Source organism: Falco peregrinus, chromosome 3 (assembly GCF_023634155.1).
Source record: "Falco peregrinus isolate bFalPer1 chromosome 3, bFalPer1.pri, whole genome shotgun sequence".
Classification (NCBI taxonomy): Eukaryota; Metazoa; Chordata; class Aves; order Falconiformes; family Falconidae; genus Falco; species Falco peregrinus.
Window position 1 is genome coordinate 114,164,923 of NC_073723.1, and position 26,134 is coordinate 114,191,056.

The window sequence follows — 26,134 nt, forward strand, 5'->3', positions numbered from 1 at the left end:
TCCCCAGCTGTTGGCCTTACCCCTCTGATGGCCACAGTTACCCTGGTCCCCAAAGCAGAGGTATTTAATTATGACTGAAACTTTGTTTTTTTTGAATGGCCACTGTTCTCAGCCAGACCTGTTCAGTTAAACTCTTAATTCTGCTTTAGCTGGATGCACTAAGCAGAAAACCAAGGCAATTCAGGAGCTAAGTTGCATCTGAGAGTTCTTTCTTAGGGGTATGATAGTTGTTGGGGACTTGGCTCCATAGCAAAGAGATTCAGAAAATTGGATAGAACTAGCAGGGTTTTCTAGACATTAGGAAACACAGATTCCATATAGCCTGTGCTGTTTGATGCAAATACTCAGCACTTTCATCTCTATAAAGGCTACAGAGTAGACCTGACTGCTTTACCAAAGTGGTGGTTTACAGATGTGATTGGGTCAGTCAGCAGACCTGCATATTAGCTTTACTAGTTTCTGTGGGCTGTGTTGTTTTGGCCAAGATGCCTACTTCCTTAAAATAACTTTCTTCTTTTGAACTTTGTGTATTTAAAGTGTCAGACTCTGATCAGTAAATGACTTAACACCGCGTAGCTCTATTTTGCGTTTTAAATCTAAGTAAGAGAAGTGGTATCTTAAGTCACTGTAGTCCTAGAATAAAAAGCTACCTGATAGTCTGGTGTAAATCTCGTACTGTTGATGCTCAATTGCATGAATCTTTAAACAAAGTTTTTCATCTTTGTGTGTAGAGCACTGAACTTTGCTACCCCTCAGACCTATTTCTAAAGCAGGAGTGGCTTTGCTGTACAAGGGGAGGTTCTTCCATTTTTCTGATATTAATGCAGAGCTGAGCTGCACATCGTATGGATAGTAGCATCCAATGAAAGGAAGATTCCCAAAGAAAGATGGGCAGGCCTTTCCTTGGTGTAATTTACTAGCCGATAACATGTAGATTCATGTGCCAGTATTTTCTAGTATGTATAAAAAAAGATGATTTCATAAGGGCATTTTAGGGAAGAAGGGCAGTGTCAGGGAAACTGGAATCATGGTTGGCATCGTTACATCATAGTAACATCAACTGGACCTTGTTCAGCCTTGACCTGTGTTACACTGTTCCTCATGTTGGGGTGTGTGTTCCTCACAGAACGAATTTCTCTGTTACTAAGGAACACAAAAGCCTATATTCATGTAACTGTCAATTAAGTAATAAATTGGACTCATGAAAAACTTCCTGTAAGCTAGCTGCTTATGAAAAGTATTATGAAGCATCTTTAAATGGATCGGAGGGAAATCTGTTGTGTTTTTTTTTTTTATATATTTAAACTTCCTTAGCAGAAGAGAAATTCTTTCCAGAAGAGTGGACAAAATCAGTATTTATTCCAAAGTTTGCCTGAGGTAGTGGTTTGATTTCTGACCTTTGGATACAAAGTGAGAACAAATAGTGTTGAAAAATGTAAATAATTAAAACAAGCTGTCCTTCTTTAGGAAATATGTTTTTGTCAAGTTTTGCTAAGAAAAGGTCTTGGTGACTGGATAAACATTTTACTACTGGAATAAATGGTATTTGATTGTGATGTGTAGGTTGTCTTAATAACCACATGGGGTTTTTTATATCATGGTAGGTTTGGAATTTAGGCTTTTCTAATGTTAGCAACAAAAGCACGGAAGAAATAGTGGCTGTAAATATACTGTTAACAATGCAGCTGTACACTTCTCTTGAAGTAATGGCAAATTTTGAAAGCAAACTTGGTTTGATTAGGCTTGTCTGAAAATGGATATAATTTTCATATAATATGACAATTCAGTGTGAAATAAAAAATCTGGAATGCATTAATATTGGTTCCTACATTTATTTAGTTAGATACTTGAAGATTTTTCAATGGGTGGTGTTTTGGTTTTTTTTTTTCTTTGGTATTAAATAAACTGACTGTAAAAAGCTGTGTGATAGGTAAACCTTTTATTAAAACTAACCAACCTTGTTATAGACAACATCACTGCTTTGTAACACCAGTTTGTACAGGTAATGAATTTTGTCCACCGTGCTGGTTTGAATTTCCTTGAAATAAGCAATAAAAAAATTCTTTGGTTTTGGCAGTTTTTTCTTTGAATTTGCTTATTTGTAGAGATCAAAATTACTTGTTTTTGAAAAAAAGTTGACTTTTTGTTAATAGGCAGTAAATGTTTCAGCAGCAGCTGGGCTCTGATAAGCTGTTATTCTGTTTAGATGCTTAAAATTAAAAACACTTAGTAGTTTGAACATTATTGTCAGGTTTTATGTGTTAATCTTGTTTTGGAAGATCAGGGCCTTTGTTTTGATCATTGTTGGGAACTGGAGAAAGTGCAGATAGCTTTACATTTCATTGGCTATTTTTGATCCATAGTTCAGTAATCACTTGTTCATCTAGCTAGTAAAATGATGCCAGTAAAAAGTTCTAAAACTTAAAAATGACGTAGCTTTAGGTTTGTTCTTTACTGTGGAGGTTTCAGCCTGTTAACTAATCGGCCTGCAAAATAAACACATTTACCTGGGACAGGACCGATATGTTACTTCCTCAGCCAAGGGGAAGTTCGCAGCCTTTCTGTTAAACCCAGCAGACAGTAGTTGGTATTTTAACCCAAGCACAAGTTGGACCTTGGAACTTAGTTATATGTTTTTTCATGTTGTGAAGTTTCTTGGATTTAGTCAGTGCCTGATGACTAGAAGCAGCCTCAGCAGATAGTAGATTACAAGCCTAAATTTTTGTAAAAAGCCAACTTAAAGTTGGGAACTTTTTTTTTAAGGTTTGACATAGTAACAGATCCCTATAGAATTTACTCTTCCAAGCAGTCAAAACATACTGCTCCGTTTCCTATTGAAATCTAACAAAGGAGCCAAAAATCAGATTTCCCTTTCCTGATAATAAAGCTATTCCTTTGAGATTAGAGCTGGGAATAGATTTTTTTTTTTTTTTTTTTTTATATATAGCAGTTACTGCTTATTAATTGAATGCTCTTAGGTAATCTTGTATGCTGGTTTTGTGCAAAAGTATGTGAGGAAGAACACATCTAACATGCGTGTTTAATATTGCACTATTGTAATGAACTTGAAGTTGGAGACCTAGCCTGTGCTTGTAGTTAAGAATGGTATAAAAGACTTAAGAGCAGCCCAAGGTTATTAGATCATTTGGAAACTGATTACCCTTTCACAGTGTAATAAAGTAATTATGAATAGTGTATGAAAATTGGTTGCAGTCTGTTTCAATGTTATGACTGCCTGTCTTTAAAAGAAATTGCATTGTCCTCTTTTGTGTTGATCTTACAATTTGCATATTCAAGGCATGTTAGATATTTGCCACTTCCAGCTGTAAATGCTAAGTAGCATTTAAAAAAACAAATTATGCCATCTGTTTGTGTAGGTTTTCTGTGAGGTTTTTCAGTTCTTGATAATATTTCACCTTGGGTCTGTTCTCTTTACAGTAGTACATGCCACCATTGCTAAGGGAATTTGAACTATGTTTGGTCAGAATTCCTCCATGAATGGTTGTAGTAGTTGCAACTGAGCCAGGGCTGTTGCAACTTCATCTGTTGGTAGGGCATTTCTGTGCAGCTCTGATGTAAGAAAAGGTGGTGGTTGGAAAGAAACAGTTGTGATGCTCAATTTCCAACTCAAGTAGCACATGATCAAATATTCCAGTACAGGGTGAATATCAATAATGTGAACTTTTAAGATTAAAAAAAAAAGTAAACCCCAAAGTTTTAACCTAACTTGACTTTGTGCATAAATGAGATTTGTGGCTTTGAGTGATACAGTTTGTGACTAAAATACTGTTGATGTGACATCTCAACTAGGAACAGTTTACCTGGGGATGGTTTTTTTTTACCTGTGCATCCTTTAGAAGTCCCTGCCCTACTGGCAGGATAGTTTAGCTGCTTGTGAGGCAGTTGGTGATTTACGGGAATTTAGCAGTGTGCCCTGATTGCAGGTACTGCTGTGGTTTTCTTCCAGCAGGGTGATAATGAGGGTGGACAGGTGCAAGTGGTAACCTCCTGTATTGTGTCACTCCTGCCTGCTGGTACTTGAGAGTCAGTCTGTATTTCTAGGGCAAGCTTCAGACAATTAGTCCCTCAAAGATGTGCAAACTCTGCGTAGTTGGTCAAAGCAATTTTTGTGGATTTTGAAAGCATGGAGTAAGTAATATAAATTGGAACGGAGCTGAAGATGTACATTCTGAACTTTAGGGTCTGACTTCTTTTAACAAATGCTGCTGTATCTAGTTATATTTTGGCATAAATTTTTATTGAATCCACGCACTTGGCTGAGTGCTCCTCTTCTGAGGACATAACTGTGGTATCTGAGATGCCAAACGTAAATATAACTATCTTGTTATGTTACATTTGTGTGGGAGTTCAGCAGTGGTTTAGGATTTCAGGAGCATTAGGAAATTTCTGACGGCAAAATCTTTGCTTAGTACACATCTCTGCTCATTTTGAATAGAGACACTTGGAGAAAAATTACAAGCATTGTATGTCAGACAAACATCTATAGGAGCTTTTTTTTTTCATTGGCCCTGTCAATGCCATTTCATACTAATATACTAGACACAAATATTTATTTCATATCCTGAATAAAAAATAGTTACATAATTGTTTTGAAATGTCACTTATACCAAAGTTCATTCTGATTCACAGGCCAGATCATAATTCAGTGTATGTTAAGAGCTAGTTAGTAAGTAATAAATCTCACCATAGCTGTATATGTTATCTCATGGGAGAGGCTACAGGACTGTAAGAGAAAACAGGCTAATCCCTGAAGTGTTGGATAGTTTTAATTAGGTCTTAGTTGCTTGGGTAACTGGGACTTGGTGAATTTTCTCCTGTAGTGTTTTGAAAGTAGCTTTTAAGTCAGCTCCCGATTAGGTTAGTGTTTCAGGAAAAAAAATGTGATGTGACATCCTTCTAAATGCCTGATTGTTTAGTTGTTGAATGCACATGTGCAGTAAATGGTGGAAACTTCATAGACAAGAATCTTCAAAGGTATGCTTTTACAAGTAAAACTCTATTGCATCATATTTATGATAGTGTAATTTGTTTTGCTGTCTTCAGCTGCTAAAGAATAATCTTGGGTTTTTATTTGGAAGAAGCAGCGAAATATGATAAACATAGTTTATGTTACTGTGGGAATGAAGGTGGTGTTAAAAGCCATGTCTTGGTCACAGATTGATTAAATGCTGCTACGAACAGTTTATGGTGCTCTGCTTAGCTCCACTGTAGACTGCAAGTAGTTTTAGTAATAGGAAAAATAAGATTGATTTTTGAAGGTATTTTCAGCATGAAAGGCATTTCAGCATGGCTTGTGTGGTCTTAATTTGCATGTCATGGGGTATTAGCATATCATTATGAAAACTAAGGAGATTTTCCTTTTTTTCCATGTGCTCATTCTTCTCTCTGAACATTTCACATCCCTTAAATTTGCGAGAATGTATTGTTCAGTACGCAAAGGATAAGTAGTCCTGGACTTAAGGAGAACAAGGCATGAAAACACAAAATCAAACTTTTTTGCCCTAGTACCTCTGCCATCTCCCAATTACTATTAGTGGTAAATGATGAGATGTGGTAGTATTGTTAGGTGAATGAGGTCACCAAATTCAGTGTGGCTTGATAATCATTTGCATTGGTTATTCTATGCTTATGTGCTGATTTTGCAGCATTGTTCTCGGCAGTTTACCATATCAGACCTAAATACATTAATATGTCTGTATTGCCTCATTCTGTTACATGAGATTCCATTGCTTTAGTCTTACAACAGTTAAGAGTATCTACTGAGAGTACTGGAAGTAAAAATTACAGTAATGTCTGAAGCGTGGTCAAAGTCAGTTGTTACTTCATGCAGTAGTAAAATACTTCCTCTTGGTTTAGATTGGAAGCAGACTAATCATTTGGAACACTGCTTAATGTTTTTTTCCTCCTCTCATGAAATATGTGACCAGTTATGAAGTCCCTTACAAATGGTAGTAGTCAGCAGAGTACTGATGCCATCGCTCTTGTAGTAGAGAAGACTGCTTTTGAAACCATGTATAGTGTTGCAACTCCTCATGTGTGAGACCTGTGAGCTGGTCCTTTTTTTTCAAAAATAGTGCTTCAAATCTAATGAGGAATTAAATTCATTGCTGCCCAGGAGCAGTAACACGGTTACAAAAAAAGGTGAATTTTTCTGTTATCTTTGTGCTATGTACATTTTTTTTATTTATTTGTATTTCTTCTAAAAGAAAGCTCATTGACTTGCAGAGAAGTGATCCAGGCTTAAGGGAAAGAAAAAAATGGAAGCTTGGATGGTGAGAAGTTGTATTGGATGCCACTGAGAAATCTGGTATTCAGGTGTAGTGTGGAAACTGGCAAGAACAGTGTGTAGGTGGGTTCCCAGGACTGTTTAAGATGGTCTAAATACAGTCTCTGTTTGCCTACATGAACTTATTAAAGAACTTTCCAGTGTTGCAGATGATAGTAACCGTAGGAACTGAGCAGGACTGCTATTGTTTCCTTGCTGTGGTTTGCTAGGGTAAAATGAGCTCTGTGGTGGCTCTTGTAGCAAACACTGTTAAAATAAGTGTAGATTAGAATAGATGCTGCTTTGTAGTAATAAAAGTTTCTGCTGGGCAGAAAAATACATAATGAACAATTTGTAATTTTTTAAAAATTCTCCATTAAGTCATTGTTGGTTTAATGCATTCTGTAGTTCCATGAGGTATTCCTGCTAACCACTGCATCTCTGGAGTATACTGAATTTATTTAGTGAACTAACCTCAAGACTTTGAAATACCTTGGAAAAGCAGGTTCAGAATTCAGCCAACCTTTAGAATATCCTGCTTGTGTAAATTTTGATGTTTTATGGGTATAATGAAATTAAGCTTATTGTGCTCTACCTATTAATTCAAAAATAAAGACTAATCTTGATGCCGCTGGTGAATTCTGTCTGTTCTCTAGATGCAAGATGTGTACAGTACTTGTGATTGTCGCTGGTTCAGTTGTGCTAGCAGAGTTGTAGCAGAAGTTACTGGTAGTGGAGCAATTGTTAGTACTTCCCTAACTTAGAAAGAACTATCTGAAAATTACTACAGATTTTTTTTCCTGTTAATCTGTTCTACTTCATGATCCTTTGTGTTAAGATAACCTATGTCTTCTAATTGTCCTTCCTATTTGTAAAGAAAAACAAATCTGTGGGATTTGTGTGATTTCTGTCTTGTTTTTAAAAACTTATGACATCAAGAGATGGAGTATCTTCTAATTGCCTGTTCACTGCAATTTGTTTCCTTACACATCAGTCATAGCTGATGATGGTATTGGGAGTAAGCTGGCCCTTTCTGATTAAAACAAAGGTTTACGGTTGCACAACATTAAACATTGAACAAGGGAATCATGCCTTAATATTATGTGGTGATTTAAGTCCTTACTGTTTGAAGAGACAGGAAGATAAAAGCCAGGGAGTTAGGACAGTAGCAAATTCTGCCGTGATACACCTGTATGCATAAGCAGTGTAGATTTTCTTTCATGGTGTGTGGTTTGGTCTTTTTTTTTTCCTTAGTGGTAGTGATGCAGTTGAGGGGAGGAGGTGGGTGTAATGCTTTGTTTCTTACTCAGTCCTATGAGTATAGCCTGGAGACAGGTTATCACAGGTTTCCCAGGGTCTCAGGGTGACCTTGGGCAAGCTGGATGTATTCATGGATGACTGAAATGCACCTAGCTCTATTTTTGGGATGAAAATGTGTTGGAGGTCAAATGCCAGTATCGACAGCTTTGGTTTTCTATCACTTAAGGTCATACAAGACATCATATGATCTCTTGAAATACAGGCTCTCTTGACATTAACTAGCTGTTGTGTAGGTTTACTGCATGCAGAGTTACATTTAAATAGTATGTCTTTGTCTCACGACTTTCTGTGCTTGTGTTTCTTCTTTCTTGCATGCAGTATTTTGAGTGTGCTTTTTGAATAGTGTTCCTGTTGCCTCATAGCAGAACCTGTTTGTGTAGCTGAAGAGTAAAGACCGAAGGTCATACTTCCACTAGTAAGGTTTTACTACTTGAAGTACAAAGTATTTCTTACTGTTTTCTGTAAATGCGATAGTGAGATGTAATTGAATACATTTCACTTGTTAAGTATTATGAAGCTATGAAGAATATGCTGACCGTTTGCTGTAGACAGTCTATAATACGAGACAGATCAAGCCTGCGTTTCACACATGAATAAGCACACTTAATCTCATGATTACAACGGTGCTGCTGTACTGGGAAGAGAGGCTTTGTAGGAAAGAAAACTGACGTCTGCTCTGTCATTAATCAAAATAAGCTGCTTGTCAGAGAAAATGAGACCAGTATCTGAATTCAAAGACTGTTTCTCTAGACAGAAATATCATCTGTATTGATGCTTATGGAAAAAGTATTTTAAAATAGTGAACAACAAAAAATAGGTCCTGTTAGTATCTGTTGCTAATTCTGATAAGGTTGTACCATTGTACCATTTCCCACCCCCCAGCCCACCCCAGCCGTAGCACTGGAATACAGCAGAATTTCTTTGTTTCTGCTGCTGTGGAATTTTATGGAGCACTGAAGTGCTATAGCTTGAGTCTTGTAGATGGTCTCAGCAACTCTCACAATGCTGCTTTCTTTAGAGAAAAATTGCTTTAATTATAGCTGCATTTCAGTGGAAATGCCTGGTCAGTCAGCTCATAGTAGGAGCTCACCCTGCAGTTATTCTTCCATTTTGAGTAATTCAAATACATAGGCAGTTGTATGGAGTTAAATAAAATAGGTAATGTGGCTGAAAACCAGAGTTTTTGCCTTTGCTGCTCAAAGGGGTTTTCCAAAAATAACCTGATCGAGTTTTTGTTTGGGTGATTCAAATGAAGATATTTTGGAGGCTTTCTAGAAGATGAAAGGATTGCAGGAGGGCAGCAGTGTGTTCAGCTCTTTCAAAAATGAAACATGCAGTGGAGATAAGCATAACTAAAAAGCGTAGCTATATACATGCAGGGAGTGACATCTCACTGTTTCTCTCTCATCTGTGTTTGGTTGGCTGAATAGTAATCCTGCAAATCCACTTCTGTCTTGGTGTGGTTGCTGGAAGGAAAGCAAAGTAATTGTGCCTGATAAAAGTAGAATATGTTCAAAATAACCTGCTCTGTATCATAATGTGTTCTTGTTTAACTTTTTCTGGTTTTAAATGTTGTTAAGCAAGATTATGATGCAGATGTTTTCTTGGCTCCAAATGGCATTACATTCCCTAGATAATAGTTCTTGTTACAATAGCAGCTCTTCATGGGTCCCTTGGGCCTTTTTCTCCCCTAACAGCCTTTTAAAGTGAGGGAGCTACGTTGCGTTATATGGACATTTTTAAAAAGTCCTGTTTTTTTTTTTTTTTTTTTTTAAATTAGTGTTATGGGATGACTGCTTAGACCTATATTGGAGTAGTTGTTTACATCAGCCTGAATGACTTTAGAGAAAAAGTAATAAATACATGGCTTCGTATTTTACTGTTTGTGGATCATTGTTCCCATATGGTAGGACTATAGAGGCCACTAAAGCACCTTTTTAAATGACTAAGAGGAATTCTAAGCATCATGGTTTAATAGAGTGGATCGATACAGTGGTCTGGGATCAGAATTCTTGTACTGTAGTCATAGTTCTGGATCTTGGTTGCTCTCTGCTTTTGAAGTGGCCACCCAGCTGCTTAGCCCTTAAGCTTCTTGGTATATGTGGGAGGTGAAAAGGGTGTAGGATTTGGGAGGGGCTGTCTTCAGTGTTTTATGGATCACAACACAGCACAGTAAATGAGGGATGAACTCTTCAGGTGGAGACCAAACTAACAGCCTCATATCAAAGCGAGTGCGCAGACAGCTCCAGTGTCCCTGCTGTTTTTTAGATTTCTCACCAAACAGTAATAGAGAGAATAGAAAGTCCAGCTAACTTATCTGTTAAAATTGGGAAATCTTGTTGAGGGTACAGAAACTTCCTAGGATAGTATTGATTTTATGTTGCTGCTCTTGAATTTGTGGAGCAATTGTGACTTGTTTGGAATTGTTACTTCTATGAAAGCCTGTGTGTAAAACTGTCTTAAAAGCAGGTGTTCTCAGAAAGCTTTTCTCAGATCGCTGTTGTGAGTATCATAGGCAAATTGCCTGACCATTTTCAGAGGAGGTGGGAGCTGATACGTTCACCTCAAATATTATCCTTGGTCTTTGTCTACTCCGTGGTCAAAGCTAATGGTCTTGTGAAGTTTTGTTCATGGTACTTACTGAATTTATTACCTCTTCCAGGTAGATAGTTGTTCTACTTGTCCTGTGCCAGTTAGAATACCACAAAGTGAAATATCACTTTCCTCCTCTTAGATCCTTACCACTCTAGTCTTTAAAAATCATCACAATTGCCAGGTAACCCTGGCTGCTTTCTGAGGAAGTATTTAAAGATGTGTGAAACATTGTCGAGTGAAATGAAACATGTTCCTCCTCTGAAAATGTAACTCTGAAGACATGCAAAGTAGCCTGTCACTTTAGCTTGATAAACGCAGAAGTAATTTTTTCACCTTGCAAAATCCTGCTTTGCTTGTGTCCTCTTGTTCCTTTAAGTTTTGTAGCATCGACATTATGTTGAAGAGGGACTGAAGGTCTTATGTAAGCTGTCACCCTGCATAGCTTGTCTGTCAAAGAGACCCTTGACCTGGATTTCAGAATGATGCCATAATATCCCCAGTCAGAGAGTATCGATGTGAAGGGTGGAATGTGCAGTGGGAGGGCCCTGATATGTGGCATTACACAGATCGTGATTTAAAAACTGATAGCTGTGAGCATAGTTGGTGTAAGGTATGGCTCAGAAATACAAGATCTGTTGTTTTTCTTTTCTCAGGTCAAGTTGGGTAAATAACAGGGGGAGAAAAAAGAAGTTACTGTCTATCGTGAGAAACACCTTGAATTGTCTGCCTTTATTCAAGTGATTACTTCTCAGCTGTGAGAGATGCTGATGAAGTCAGTGCCTGTTTGTTTTTCTCTAGACACTAGCTTCTTGAATCATTTGGGGATGATTAGTAGAGAGCAGTTCAAAGCGAACAAACATGCTTTTAATTGCATGCACTTACAGGGCTTACAAGAGCTCTGGACTGTAAATATGTAACTCATAATGACCATTACTGGCTAAAGTGTTCCAGTGCTATATTTACATTATAAACTCAAAATGCCCATGAAAAAGGCAAGGAAGACAGCTGATAAGAGGCATATAATTCATTGAAGAGACTTGTAAGAGCTTTTTAAAAGATTTTCAGCAAACTTCGTTCCAGGAGGGTTCCAAACTATAGTCCTGTGACCGTTCAGCGGACACCTTCAACACCCACTCAGCTGTAAAGGTGGTAAGACACTGACTAGGTGACACAGTCCTCAGAGGGTCATAAGGTACGCAAGAACAGAGGAAGAAAATAAACTTTTTGACCAGTGCATTACTGTTGTAGGAAAAAATGTTCTTGTGTGTGTATGTGTGTGAGAACTTTGGAAGCCAGTTATCCTCTAAAGCTCGCAGAAAACTGTAATAAAAGGCTCATCGTGTTTACCTTCATTTGTAGATCTCCAAGCTTTACAAATGCTCAAATCCTTTTCAGACATCTTAAGATTCTGCAACAGGTACTGCTGCATGGTGTTGTTAGACAGATGTTAGTTATCAACATTATCTTTTTCTTTCAGTAACGTCAGTCAGGAAGACCTGTTCTCATTCAAGGCTGTGCAAGTTGGTTATATATATTTTTTTTTTTTCTATTTGGTGTTAGACTGTGACTTGAATTGACGTGGATGTGTTCGCAGTCATAAGCAGGCCTTTTCTAGACCTCTTGAAAACACTTCCAGATTTTCTCAAACTATTAACCGACGCCTCCCACTCACCCCCATCCCTCCTGCTTCAGCATTACAAAAACCTCAAAACAGCAAACAAGCAGAAGTCACTGTGCAGCATGTCAGAAATTGTTGTTTGGGAGTAATCTTTTCTCAACTCCATCCCTGCCAAGCCTTCACTCTTATTTTTCAGGGCAGTAGTAGAGATATTAAATCAGCATTACACTGAACACAGCACAACAGGTAGTGCAGCAGTAGCAAAAAATGCATCAATCTCGGTTCTTTTGGCAGTGTAGTGGGATGTGACGTAAGTCTTTGGTTCTGTTGAAATACCAAGTCTAAAGGAACACAAGGCCCAGTACTAGCTAGTAAGTTTTTTTATTGATGAGGTTGCAATTCTGTGTATGCTGTCAGATAGGATAATGCCCTGCTGCTGCCTTCAGGACCTGAGTTTGTTTTCCTTTCTTTATGGCAGGGAGAGAGCTGTGTTTAGGCTCTGTATGTGGCAGTTGATTGGAAAATACTGTAGGTAAACTCAGCAGGATCTGTATTACAAAAGTTGAGGCAAGTATCTTTAGTAAAAAGTCACTTGAAACTTGAAAGAAATACCATCCAGGCGTAATGGTATAAAGCTTTTGCAGTATCTTTTCTTCTTTTCCTTCCTATGCTGGCTTATCACTGAATTTGACTTCAGTTTGCAATCTGTGGATGTGTGTTACCATGAGGCTGGTGGCTCTGGTCTCTCCAGTTTGAGATGATGAATGGAACATTCTGAGGGATATCCTGCATGGACTCTTAAAATACTTTGTCACGCTGAATATCTGCAACTCGCGTTTTCAGCGGCAAATGGAAGACAGGGAAAGAACGTGGAAGAAAGTTGGCAATAGATGTTCTTAGTCTTTTCTGAAACTTAAAAGGTTAAACTTCTGTGTGCCTCCCCAGTGAGGTTGAGCCCATGCAATTAATGAGCTTTATCATAGAAAGTGGGATCTTTTGAAGTGTAAGCTGTATAGAAGCCACTTTTTTGTGTGTTTGAAGCAGGCATGTGCGTATTTGAACTGTAGTGCTAGTATTGCATTTTGGTACTTAGTTTAGCACTTCATTCTGTCTGTCTTCAGCTGAGATTTCCTAATGTCTTATTAAGGTTATTTTTCACAAATGATCTTGAAGGTGTTCTTAAAGCAGTTCTTCAAACCTTGTATGTGGAATCTTTATGGGCTGTTTTCTTGTCTCTCTTATTTAAATCTAATCCTTTGCGCTAAAACCAAGTTAAAATTCTTCCTTGACATAAAAATTAGAAAAAACTCTGTGGAAGGAACTCTAGCAGTTACAGCACATTTCCTTTAAATTGGCATTTGCTGGAAACTGTGCCTTTTTGTCTTGCAGTATGAGGCTAAAAGCCTGCAGAAGAATGCAGAAGTAGAAGTCCTTCTACTACCAGAAGGACTAGTAATAAGAAGAATAACATCCTGTTGTGTGTATTAGGACTGGTATCACATGACCAAACAAATCTTACTAAAAGATTTATCTGTCTGGTTTAAATAAGAAAAAGGAGCTCTTCTCCATATTTGTAGTTACCCTGCCTACTTGGATGCCTTCCAGTTTCAGTCTCGTAGCTTTTCTGTTGAATTTTCTTTCACATTATCTTTAGAACCTGACTCTTTAATACCAGTTAAGAGGTTGTAAGTACTTAAATTTGCGAAGAGGTGGTATATGTGCCTTTTTGCTCTGATAATGATTTCCAGGTGTATAGATCAAATAACTAGAGCTGTGTGTAATGGGTAACTGCAGTTTGGCCATCTTAATAACTCAGTGCCACCGTGATCTGACTACAGCTCTTTTCTGGTGGGAGAAGTAAGTGTCCTGCTCTCCTGACTTGGATGGGAGGAAGTGAAAGTTTTTGTGTTTGAACAAATGATGAAACTTTAATCTGAACTAGATTTAGAATGCTGGGGGAAAAACCTTAACCATGTGAATATTGGGTAATGATCAGTTGAAAACGATTACGAACTTCTGCACTTTGGTTTTCTAAAGTGAAATTTAGAGGCTAAATCATGCCTGCTTGATTTCACATAAGATACTTTGGCAGTAACTTTATTTTTAGATTGCATTTGAAAATGTATAGGCAGATCTAATCGTACTTGTTATGACATCTTCTGTTCTGTCTGTCTTTGGGAGTGGAACTGAGAAGGGTTTAGTGAGAGAGTCAAATTAACACCTCGCTACTTTTGGGTTTGACTAGTAATAAGCTGCGTGTATATCCTGTGTCCTGAAAAGCAGCTGGGGCCTTTGTGTGTGTCCTTCTGGAGTGATGCTGCTCTCGCGTTGCCTGTTAAATAGGTGAAGGATGCAAAAGACTGTTTCAGGAACACGGGGACTGTAACTGGAGCATTTTTCTTTCTAGCTTCATTTACACTGAAGTGTTCCTCTTGAACTTCTGTGGGCAGAGGAGCCATCCTCGAGACTTGTCTGAAGTTTTTATAGTTTTAACTGCACTACAGTTTGTAAGAACAACGTTAAACACCTTTTCTATATAAAAGTAGCGTTCGCAAGCACTTAATGCACTTGGGATATCGTAGTAAGTTGCAGAACCCTGTAGGGGCAATGTTCTGTCTTGGTGAAGCACCTGCTCTCAGACTTACCTTTACTTGGGACGATTACTGCCAACCTGCCTTTATCATGTCTGGCCCTTATTCCTAAACTAAAGTCCCTGTCTCCTACCAGTATTGTAGTTTCCTCTGTTTCTTTTCCTGTGGAGACCTGAACATTTTAACAGCAGTAAGAGCATTTGAGTATGATTTGAAGTCACAGGTACCTGTGTTTTCTTCTAGAAAGCAGAGAACAGAAGACTTAAGTGAGTAGCTCTGCAAACACAGTTTTGGCTTGTGTTTGGTAAGGATCTTTAATGTCTGATGGCATGTGGGGTGGAGATATATAAAGTTATCCTGTACTGGATATAAAAATCTTGCTTGGATAAATGGACATATCCTGAGGCTCTAGTTAAAAAATAACAATGAAAAAAATCTTACAGTGATTGCAGTGAAGCTAAAATTTTTCTTTGTTTTTCAATGTGTGTTGAACAAATAATGGCTGTGCTATTCTTTCACTCCTTTGGATATTTATATATCCATGTATATATGTATATTCTATATTGGTCTCGGCCATTGTAAAGTGAGGGTTCCCCTTTTAGCTTAAAATACTTCTTTCTGAAATTAATTCCCTATGGAAGAAGCAGTAAACAGGTATCAAAGCCAGTTAATGCTCTTTAACCAGGGGTGCTGTAACCTGCATTTCTGTAGTATGATGACAGGAGCAGCTGCTTTGGTGGTGGTTTGGTACAGTGAGAATGAGGAGCTGCCAATGATTAAAATTACTGGAAATCCAAGCTACAGAGCTTGCCAAAAACCACTTAAGATTTTCAATGTATTTGCTTCTGCTATCCTAATCCATATTTAAACATCTGTGTGATTACTGTATTTGGCAATATACATGGTGTATTATCGCAGTTTACCTCAGAGAACAAAAAAATAAGGCTTGAAATATTTTTGTAATTTTTGTGATGGTGTTAAGTTTTATGGGTTCCACATTCATGCCTTGTTACATATAGAATGATAAAAGTGTGTAACCCACCACAACATCTGTAACTGATGATTAAAGTTCAATCAGCAGATACGTTTTTCACAGTATTTACATTTTGGTCAAGAGTGATTGGGCAACATTATAGCTTTTGAATGTGGACTTGGTAGTATTCTCCTGTTCCAGTGTGGTTGGTGTGTGAAGTAAAAATGTATGAGACTAAATGGAAACCTGTAAGTTTAGATGATGTAGTATTTCAGTTTTAAGGTAACTCTCTGCTCTTATGGTTTATGAGATCCTTCAACATGTTGGGTATATGCTTTGATATATAAAACCCTATTTGCTTTTGGTTTCTAATGTTAGTAAATAAAAAGTGGGGAAGTAGCAAGAGGCAATATTATATTTCACTGTAGAGGCAAAATATACCTTGGAATCTTTAAAACATGTTTGGATCATTGCTTAAGTAATGAAGATTGTTTATCAGCTATTTTTCTGTGGTAGTAATGGCTTAATCTTAATTAGGTGGCTGCTGATAAAGTAATTTTTCTTTGGTCTTCTAGGAGGTCTGGATTACTGCTACACAGTTCCAGGTTGTGCAACAGTGTCTTTCCCCTCTCTATTTTTTCTTTTTTTTTTTTTTTTTTCCCTGGTGATGGTGCAACTACTCTTAAGGTTATGTGACTGCTTTATTCCGAGACAAAAATAGGCTTTTTTTGTTATGATGTTGGTTTAATCCTGCAATGTTTTTGAAATTTAGTATTTTTTTATAACAGTCTTGGAAATGTGACATTTGTGTAAGAAAGTTGAGTAGTGCTTGCTGTGAGACTTTATTGCTTGCCTTTTAATGCTAGTCAAACTACGATTAGAAGAGGCGGCTTCCTGTACTGTTCATAAATACATTGGTCATGAAAAGCACTTTTGAATGGGTTCTCCTGAAACAGGAGCTAGGGGGGGAGGGTGGCAATTTTGCTGTATTGGTAGCTGGAAGTTTCATACATGAACAGACTGAGCAAATTGTGGTATATACAAATCCTTGCATAGCCCTACAGTGAACTAAATCATTATGAATGTGGTGTTTGTTTATCTGATGCTGCTGCTCTATGTAGAATGTTTGTTGTGGTGGTTTTTTGGGTTTTTTTTTGGGGTGGATGGGTGGGAGGACATGCCCCCAATAATTGGACTTTTAATAAAAACATTGAAGTACTTTATTTCAATTTAATCTGGGAAAAACAGCAAGGACTTAAATCTGCAGTTATGTGGAACATTCTTTTAAGTCCTGCAGTATTTGTTCTTGGTTGATGGCAAGAACTGGAATTCATCAGTGCTTCCCCTGCAGTGTGTGGCCCTTGATATTCAGAGGCTTCTCTTGTTGTGCTTCGTGGCAGGTTGTGTAGAGGGATTTTTCTCTCTGCTGGCAAGTTGGCTTTGCCTATGCCCTTAATAAGTGTTGATGAAGATAGAAAAACAAGAGTAAGGGGAAGTGCATTTGGAGGTTACTTTTGTGAAGCGATTTACCCACCAGCCATATGGAGGTCACTGTATTTGATGTGTTGTTGACCCTTCAATAGACTCTGCTAATGTAATATGGTTCACTTGAAATTTACTTTTAAAGTTTGGCAAAGAGCAGCTTGCGTTGAAATTGCAGCTGCTTTTTCCAAATTACTTGCACAACTCTGGTTCTGTGAAACTTGGAGAATACAAGGAACAGGTCAGAATATTTCAGGATGCAGATAAAATTAATATGGATGAATTATCTGTCAGTTGCTAATGAACTTTGGGGTTTTTCCTTCAGACAGGAAATTTAAATTCCTTTTTCCTTTATGTTTAGAGATGTGGGGTGGCTGACACGTTCTCAGCCTTTCATCTTGAGACTTCCCCGCAAAAAACCCTGTAGCTTGTCAGGTTTCAAGCCTGCTTTTTCTGTTGTTTGCCACCCATCCCTGATAAAGAACTATTGTCGTGACTGCTGATGGGTTATTGCTTTTTTTTAACTTGGAAATTTTTCATATATATATATATGTAAATAAATAAAACTGTCTTTAAAAAAGGACATTCTGTGCTTTGCAGTCAAAGGATGGTGCTTGTGCTGCAGTTGCCTGTGCCAGAAGAGAAGTGTGATCTTTTTACAGTGTTGGAAAGATAGTGATACTGAGGTCTTCCACTTGGAAGATACATTGACACTCTTGAGAGAGGACAGAAAAGCTGATGCAGCTTCTTTAGGGATACTTCAGTCTGTTGATAATACCAGGTTGTGGTAATTCTATCATAAAAACTAGTGCTTTATGCTCAGGAGAGAGAGCGCTAACAAAATACATAGGTTGCGTACAGATGGGACTGTTTTAAGAGTTGTTTCCTGAATGTATTATCTGTTTGCTGTTGTAAGGTATAAGTGGGCTAGTATCAAAGAAGTGGTGGTGGAACATAAATTCATTTGGCTATAGCTGCACTGCATTTAGTCATTACCTGTGCATATGCGAAGTTGGGGTTTTTTTAGCGCAGTTGGAAATTGAACAGAATGTGGGTTTTTTGGTCGTGATTTTGTGCAACTTGAACCTTGCATAACCTTAAGAATCCTATGTTGGTGGTAAGCCTATATCAGCATATGAGCTGAATTCTGTATTGTATTGTCTCTTAATGATATTGGACTGTGTGAGTGTTTCTTAGATGCTGCTGAAAACAAGACAAAAGGACTTGCTCTTTGGCTTTTTTCTCTTAAGTTCTCCAAAATGAACTTGTAAACAACATTCAGGTTTTACTAAACAGGAGAGGGTAGTGATTTACTACAAGTAAGACAAGAAGCAATGTAAAAAGCTCTGAAAAGAATAGGGTTTTTGTTTAGGTTTCAGTTTCTTGTGGCTTTTGTACCTAACTCCAAAAATTGAGCTGTTGAGATCTGGGGCTAGTATATAAGAATAATCAGAAGTGGCTGGATTTTATCCATGCTTGGAAGTCATTGAATAACATTTTTTAGGTTTATCCTGTATCGTTTAATTTCTGATCTCAAAAGAAAGCAAAGATCTCTTGTACATAGGCTGAGATGCCTACGTATAACTTGTAAATTTTAGATGACCCTGGGAAAGTAATCAGTTTTCTTTGAAAATTAATAGATTATTTACTCTCCAAAGATAATCTTGTATCGACAGCAATAGAAAAAACCCTCAAGCTTGCTATTGGGGAATTTCCTAACCTCTGGAAATTTAAGGCATTTCTTATTGAGTCCCTGCAGACCATTGCTACCACTGTTATCTGCGACTTCTCTGGCAATTGACAAATTCATTGTAGTTTATTGGAGTTTTGTTGGATTCCCCTTGTGTGTTATCAGAATGATGGCAGCTGCTGCAAGGAGGAAAGAAAACGGAATAATTTCCTACCTGGATGATCAGTTCATTCAGGAAATGCCTGAGAGATTCAAGCCACAGCCTGAATTGTATCGGCAAAAGCAATTTGTCTCTCTTTGGCTATTTCCTTTGCTGGAAGTAGTAGTCAACAGGGGCAAGAACACTGTAATCTGAGGTTCATGTAAGAGTGAAGACATCACAGATCACTGATTTCTCAGCTGACTTCTTAAAAATCAAAATAGTCTTTTTTTAACCTTGTCTGTGGTTTTGGATGCTTAATGCATGAACATTCAGTTTTACTAATCCCTGACTTTCATGTGATAGTGTTCTACACAGTGGACTAATTTTGGGTTGCACCCAATAGTAGCTTCTTGAAAGCCTATGAAGTGGATGTGGGTAAATCGGTTCTACCCTGAACTGGTGAACTAGGGAAAAAAGGCAACTTAATAAGTTAAGTTGGATGCACCCTTCTTGAAATATCCCTCCTTTCATGAATATAAATATTTACAGAAAAAATGGTATGTTATGATTCTTGTTCATCAGTAGCTACAACTGTTCGGACTGCTGCTATTGAGCCATATTAAAAGGCACTTGCAAATACTTTAGTTGTTGAAAATTCACTAGAGCTTTTCTTATGTATGTGCTGCTGGCTGTCACTCAAGGATGTATCATGCAACCTGTCAGTCCAGATCATTTTGCTTTAACCAATAGAAAGGACATTTTAAGAAAACTCCTAATTTTCAGTCAAAAGACTAAAGGATGTAACTGCATAGGGCCAGTATCCTTTACCTTTAGTTTGACTGAGGTTTGGTAGTAGTGTCTCATGGGGAATTAATCCAGGCCCCAGTTGCAGGGTGCTCTGGAGGGGTGTCAGTGAGTGGCTGCGTGTGGTGCATAGCTGCCCACGGGGGTTAAACCACAGCAGTATGCAGCTGCTCTCTGCACTTGGTTGTGGTTTGAAGATCCTGTCCCATAGATCCAAGCTTGCAAATACCCTTGTAAGAGCAAGTAAAATTTTTTAAATCTAAACTTGCATTGAACAAAGAAAAGGATGCAGTTGATGTTAACTGTATTGATTAAATCATCAGGGAATTAAAAACATTAGGATTATCTCTTCCCTTACTATTTGCCTGCATGAAACTGAATGTGTTAAGCTGATGAGTTATAAAATCCATCTCCATTGTTTGCTTATTGGTAAAGCAAGCATGAAAAGTCATATTTTTGATAGATGAAAAAGAAGATTTTGTTAGTGCACTTGTAACTGCTGTGGTTTGGTTTCAATTAATTAATTCCTGTAATCTGTGGATTACAGGTTAGCTCTATTTTTGTAAAAGCAGGCTAGGGGCAAGCAAGGTTTCCTAACAGATTGCCCTGGAGGTGGCAGATGGCATTCTTTATTCTGTATCAGCTTTCCAGGGCATCCATTGCTAGAGGTGTTGAGATGTAAAACAATACGGCCATTTGCTAAACTTTTCCATTTGCTCCAGGAAAAAAAAAAGTTTTAGGTTCTTCTTTTCTTGCACTTGTCCCTTCCTAAATGTTTTTCACTTGCATGCTTCCTGTTCAGCTTAAAGTATAAAATGATGCATATTCTCAGCGAGGACTTTCCATCTAAAAAGTTACTGTATTTCTGTAGTGAACAAAAGAATCTTTATAAGTATTGAGATCTTTGTGAGGATGGAGATAGCTTCAGGCATTTTACAGACACTTCATGTTGTTATTTCAGTGAGTGCTTCAGAATGCTACCTTGTATTTTACTGTCTTGTGTTTTCCATACTCAATTGCTTTAGGATGTGGGGTTTTCTTTGGTTGTAATTTTTATTTTCAGAAATTGAAAGAATTTTGAATATTAACATGGGCTTTTCCCCTCTTTCTCCCCTTCACCCCTTCAAGAACCTTTTTAAAACGCTGGGGTTGTTGGAGTGGTTGAATTTTTCCTGGATTTGAGTGAGAAATTCAGAAGACTGAAGCCCAGGCTCACTGTCTACCTTTCACGGAGGCCCAGCCGTGAGAGGACAGAAGAAGGCACGTGGCGAATCATGACAGCAGACAAAGAAAAAGACAAAGACAAAGAGAAGGACAGGGATAGAGACCGAGATAAGGAGCGAGACAAGAGAGACAAGGTGAGGGAGAGTGAGAACTCACGCCCTCGACGGAGCTGTACGTTGGAAGGAGGTGCCAAGAATTATGCAGAAAGTGACCATAGTGAAGACGAGGACAATGACAACAACAGTGCCACTACAGAGGAGTCCACAAAGAAAAGCAAAAAGAAACCACCCAAGAAGAAGTCCCGATACGAGAGAACAGACAACGGTGAAATAACGTCCTTTATCACAGAGGATGATGTTGTATACAGGCCTGGAGGTAAGGAATTCTTACATTTCCTTTGAAAGTAATTGTGTACCAGAGCTACCAGTTACTTTGCTGCAGCAGACAGCACAGTGTGCTCTCTGTTAACTTAAATTATGATTGTCCTAGGGGCAGGTTGCCCCACTTCCATTGGAGACAAGTATGGATATGCATGCAAAAGCTTTCCACTGTATCTTGCAATATCTGATTTGTTGGAAAGAACTTAGTTCCTCTTTGAAAAAGAGCCACCCTTTTTTCTTTCTACTACACTAATTATCTGTGTATCCTATGGAATCTCTGTCCGTGGAAATTTCACAACTAAATTGGATAAAGCAGGGGAGCACTTTGCTCCAACTTCGGAATGAGACCTGATCTAAGCTAGAGATTTGACTAGGTGACATAAAGAGGTATCTTCCAACCTTTCTGACAAGTTTTTCTGCATATCTGATTTCTTTGTAGAGCTCCTCTCCTGTCTTCTGTTTGTGAAATATAAATGAGGTGACTTAAGATCTCATATCTGTTATGCCATTGATTTCACCTCCCTCATTAGTAGCTAGTTAATGCCTATGCACAGCAGCTTAGCTTTTGGTCAAAACCGTGTCAGTATCAGTAAGTGTCAGGGATGTTTAGGGACAGAAGCAGAAGCTTGCAGTGCGCTCTGGATGTGCCTCATAATTACTGCCAAGTTTACATAAGGTTTGTATGGTCTCATGTAAGGTTTCAAGATCTAACCTGTGGCTGCTGTCAGCTAACTTCTTCCTCAGAAGAAGGAAACTGTACTTAGGAATACAGCTAGCTGAATAATCTCATTTTTGAGTAAAACCAGCTGTGTTCATCTCCACAGCATTTTAAAAGTGTTGATTGTAACTACTTCTTCCACCACAAGGAATAGTTGTGTTTGGCTTTACTGTTCAAAGTGCTGGTTTAAGGGCTCTGGTAGTTTTAAATTACTTTTCTGTAAAATGATCACTGTGCTGTAGTAACACTGCTGGAGCAAAATAGAGATAGATTGAAACTAAGGATGTGAAAACTCGTCCTGTTTTTCCAGGAGGAGCTGTATACTCAACTACTAAAGAGCTTGTAGTACGGGTGCAGATGTAAATATTTTACATGCTCTATCCTGTCATAGTAGCTGCAAATGCTCTAAAATGCTAGTTGTATGTGTGGGCATTATCAGCTGCCTATACAGATGGGCTGAAATTCTGCTGATTTTGGAGGTGTTGCACTCCATACTTATTCTTCTGTGCGAAAGCTGTAATCTTGTTTTCACTTAAATCTACTAGCGTTTGTCAGAATAGTTTATCTGTTGAAATGCTTCAAATATAATTCCAAACCATTGGAAAGATACATTTTTTCTCTTGGTCGGGGCTTGCAGTTGAATAGTATTTGTTGGTTGATCAATAGCAACAGGGAGCCTGCAGAAGTGTCAGCTTTGGTGGCAATCTTATTTTCAGTGTCAGGATAAAAAATAATTTGGAATCTGTTAAGAGCAGCTGTTAGGTGGGCCCAGTAGTACAACGCGAGACATTGGCTTTATTGCAGAAAGACTTTGCTTAAAATTAAGATGGAAAATCAGTTTGTGATCTCATTTTTAGCTTGTAATAGGATGGAGGAGTATTAGCACTCTATCCAGTAGGTGCAGTGCTTGGAGTAGCTCTAATGTAGCAGTACTTGGATAGAGGGATACAACAGCAGGAATCAGTGCTGTAGTTCTACAGAGCTTACACCTTTGCCAGATAACTGATGGAGGAGGGGAGAGAGCCTGTAAATGCTGGTAGTGTGGGGAAAGCTTAGATCGTTTGTGCTGTATTTTTCACGAGAGTATCTATTCAGAAGAGGAATCCTCTCTATGTATGGATTGGCAAGAGCTTCAGTTACAGCTTGTGTGTTCTCGCTTACAAGCAATTGCACTGTGGGGGAGACACTGTTTATAGACTGAACTGCAAGGGAAAGCCTCAGTCCTAGCACAGGTGTGGAGATGTGTTGGAGAACCTTCACACAAGTAGTGCCCTGTAACTGCTGGCTGAGTACCACTCAGGCCTTATGGGACTTCAGGGAGCACACATGGTTGATAGTGTGGAGAACAACAGTCTCTGACAAACGGAGTACTTAATCAAACACATTTTGGTGGTGGTGGCTGCAGAACCCATGATCAGGGAGCTGTCTGCTTGGGGAGCAACTCCTCCTTAAGTGAGTGTCGTTTGGCAGGGTTGGGAAGATGTTGCATGATCTGATAAAGGATTTGAAAGCTGGGCTGCCCAGTCTCAAGTAAGACTAGTGCTGGCCATGGGCAGCTTGCTTCATTTCTGCTTTGCCCATCCTTCTGCACTGCTTGAAGAAAAGGAGGTGTGGGGAGGTTATCTAGTGTAAAACCAGGAAAAGCCATAGAACTCGTGATAATTGAGATTTTATACCAATTCGGTAATTTAAAAATTGGCTTATTAAATTTTACATTTGTATTAGTAGTAATTAGCACAAGCATTGAAAATTTTCTCTTCCTGTTGCTCTTGTGTTTTCTTTTAAACTTGCATCTATCCTTTTATCTTGAAAACTGCAGAGAGCAATGAGAACTTGCATTATTGGCTAGCTCCTTGTTAGAGGGATGTGAGCCTAGCTGAAACCTTAATTGACTATAGTGATTTTTAAATTTTATTTAAAATGTAATTTCTTAATAGGAATGAGATCTTGAATACACATTCCAGTGTGTAATATATTCTAAGAAAATTTTAGCATCTATTACAGGAGAAAATCTTAGCTTCTGTTTTGTGGTTAGGGAGAAGTATGTGTAGCTAAGGGTGCAAATTACATAAAATTTGAGAGGGATTAAGAGAATTTAATTTATTGAGACTTGCACAGCAAGGATTAGACAGATGAAAATTAAAAGGTGTGTGCAGAATGGATAGCTATCTTCAGCTTACATCTTTCATGCTTTAAGGAAAGGAAATCTCTTCCATCCATTTGATTCTTTCTCTTAAATGCTCTTATCTGATATGGATGAATGTTCAAGGCCTGCATTGTCTTACTATGAAGTCCTTTGGTAAAATCTTGTTCTGTTACCCTGTTGCTATGTAGTACTTAACCCAAACACTTCATATTACTTTCTTCTCTGCTGAGCTCAGCAGCTTTGAGTCATAGCAAATAAACTGTAAATAAGTAGATAATCAAGATCATTTGAACTCTTTCCAATGAAAGGTTACACTATATTGTTACTATATAAATACTGTTCTTATTAATTTGCATAGATATAATGAATGTGGGGGTCGCTTTAAACAACATAATAAAATTTGAGTAGGGCTTAGAAAATGCGATGCAGTTAATCTTCTCTACTTTGAAAATCACACAGGCCTATCCTAAAAGCTTGTTGGCCTACTTCCCCATCTGTCCTCTGTTTCTACGACCTCCCTCCTGTTTCCTTCCTAATTTAACCTGATTTTTTTTTCTTTTTTTTCTTCACCCCCTGCCCCCCACAGTTCTTACCTTGCTTTTGTCACAATGACTGTTACGGTAACAAATTTGTTGTACAATGTGATTTGCTTGTAGGCTTCCTTAGCATAAGGTAGTAATAGTGTAAGATAGTTGCATCAAGACTGAGATGTTAGTGTTTGTTTTCTCCTCTTAGATTTGGTTAGATTATTTAATGCTGAATTTCCTTCCATTTCTAGTGCAAATTGGTTCCCTTCTATCCTACTGGCTTTTGCCAAAATACAGCACTGTTTGAAAGGGCTGATTTCCCATGCAGTTTGTATGCACATGCAATATGGTTAACACATGGCTCCTAATTGGATGTACTCAAAAACTGGTGGTCTTGTTTTGTAGTATGTTTTTTGCAGTTCTACTTTGATTGTCAGACTGTAAGCGAATTTGAATACTTTGATATTCTGCTGTGTAAACCAGACCTTACAACTACATCTGTTGTTTTGGTTAGGCAATTGGTCTCCACGTAGGATTTTCTGTGTAGAAGATTGTACAGAAGTGCTATCAATCAGATGGCTGTTAATATATTGTACTGGACTTGAGTGAGGAAGGTGCTTTTGGAACAGCTGCCCAGGCTTTTCCCAAGTGCCATGCTACTGCAAGCACTGTTGAGTGATATAGTAGCTGTTGTACAGGCCCTGCTTTTGACGCTTGGTTTAAAAGAATCATTTGCCTAGCTGGAGGAGGGAGCTATGTGATGGAAGACAAATAGTCATGTGTGACACTAAATTTCTGACCAACATGATGAAAGATGAAACAGGTAGTGATGATACTGTTCCAGAGAATCTTTTTTTTCCCTCCGTGTCCTGTAGGTCAACAACGTGCTTCATGTCTTACAAGGACCTGATGTGTGGAGGTATCTTTCTTGTGTATCTTCAGCTTGACCTTGGACACGGGGATTTTTTTTTTCTATCCCATATCCCAGTAAATTGCTCTTATGAAGTGAAGTAGGTTAAGATTCCAGAAAAGTACATACCAGAAATATCTTCATCAAAACAATAGCTGGTTATGTGAATACTCTTATTGCCCTGTTCGTTTTTGTTCGTTGAACTCTTGCATGCATTTCTTGCTCAAGGAAGCTATATGGTCCTCTGTCTGCTTTCATCCTCAGTCTGTTCAACACGTTAGGAAGGCATAGTACTTTATCAAAGCCACAGAACTTAATACTGAGGATATTGTTGCTACTGAGCAGGCTGCTGTAATGTCATCATGAATGGCACCTTGAATGCTGGACTGGAAAAACTTTGGATGAAAGTCTGAGTTGATTTGGAGCCTCAGGAAAACATCTTCACCTGGAGACGAGGACAATATTGTTTGCTCTGCCTGTGTAGAACCATTTAAAAGGATCTGCAGGAATTAAAAGGATTTATGAGGATCTGTTTCTGCAGTGACATCAGTAGCTATATAAACAGCACATCAGCAAGAGGAATCAACATGAGGTAACACAAGGTGAAATGCTTCTGCAGGGAGAGTAGAGCATTATAGGACTTCATAATTTTCTAGCAAATTGCTTTGGAATAGCTTACATGAGAGCCTCTTTGTTCTAGGTGTTTTAAAATCTGTGTGAATCTGGAA

General features: G+C 38.2%; 1 protein-coding gene across 7 annotated transcripts in view; it reads left to right on the forward strand.

Annotated features, from left to right (window-relative positions):
- The window catches only part of RERE (arginine-glutamic acid dipeptide repeats), a 254,066-nt gene that overhangs the window by 54,746 nt on the left and 173,186 nt on the right, over nt 1-26,134 (forward strand). For all 7 annotated transcript variants that reach the window (XM_055799961.1, XM_055799963.1, XM_055799956.1 and 4 more), the window contains exon 2: nt 20,630-21,100. In XM_055799961.1, coding sequence (XP_055655936.1) covers nt 20,776-21,100 — 325 coding nt within the window. In that variant the 5' untranslated portion in view covers nt 20,630-20,775. The remainder of the gene's footprint in view (nt 1-20,629; nt 21,101-26,134) is intronic.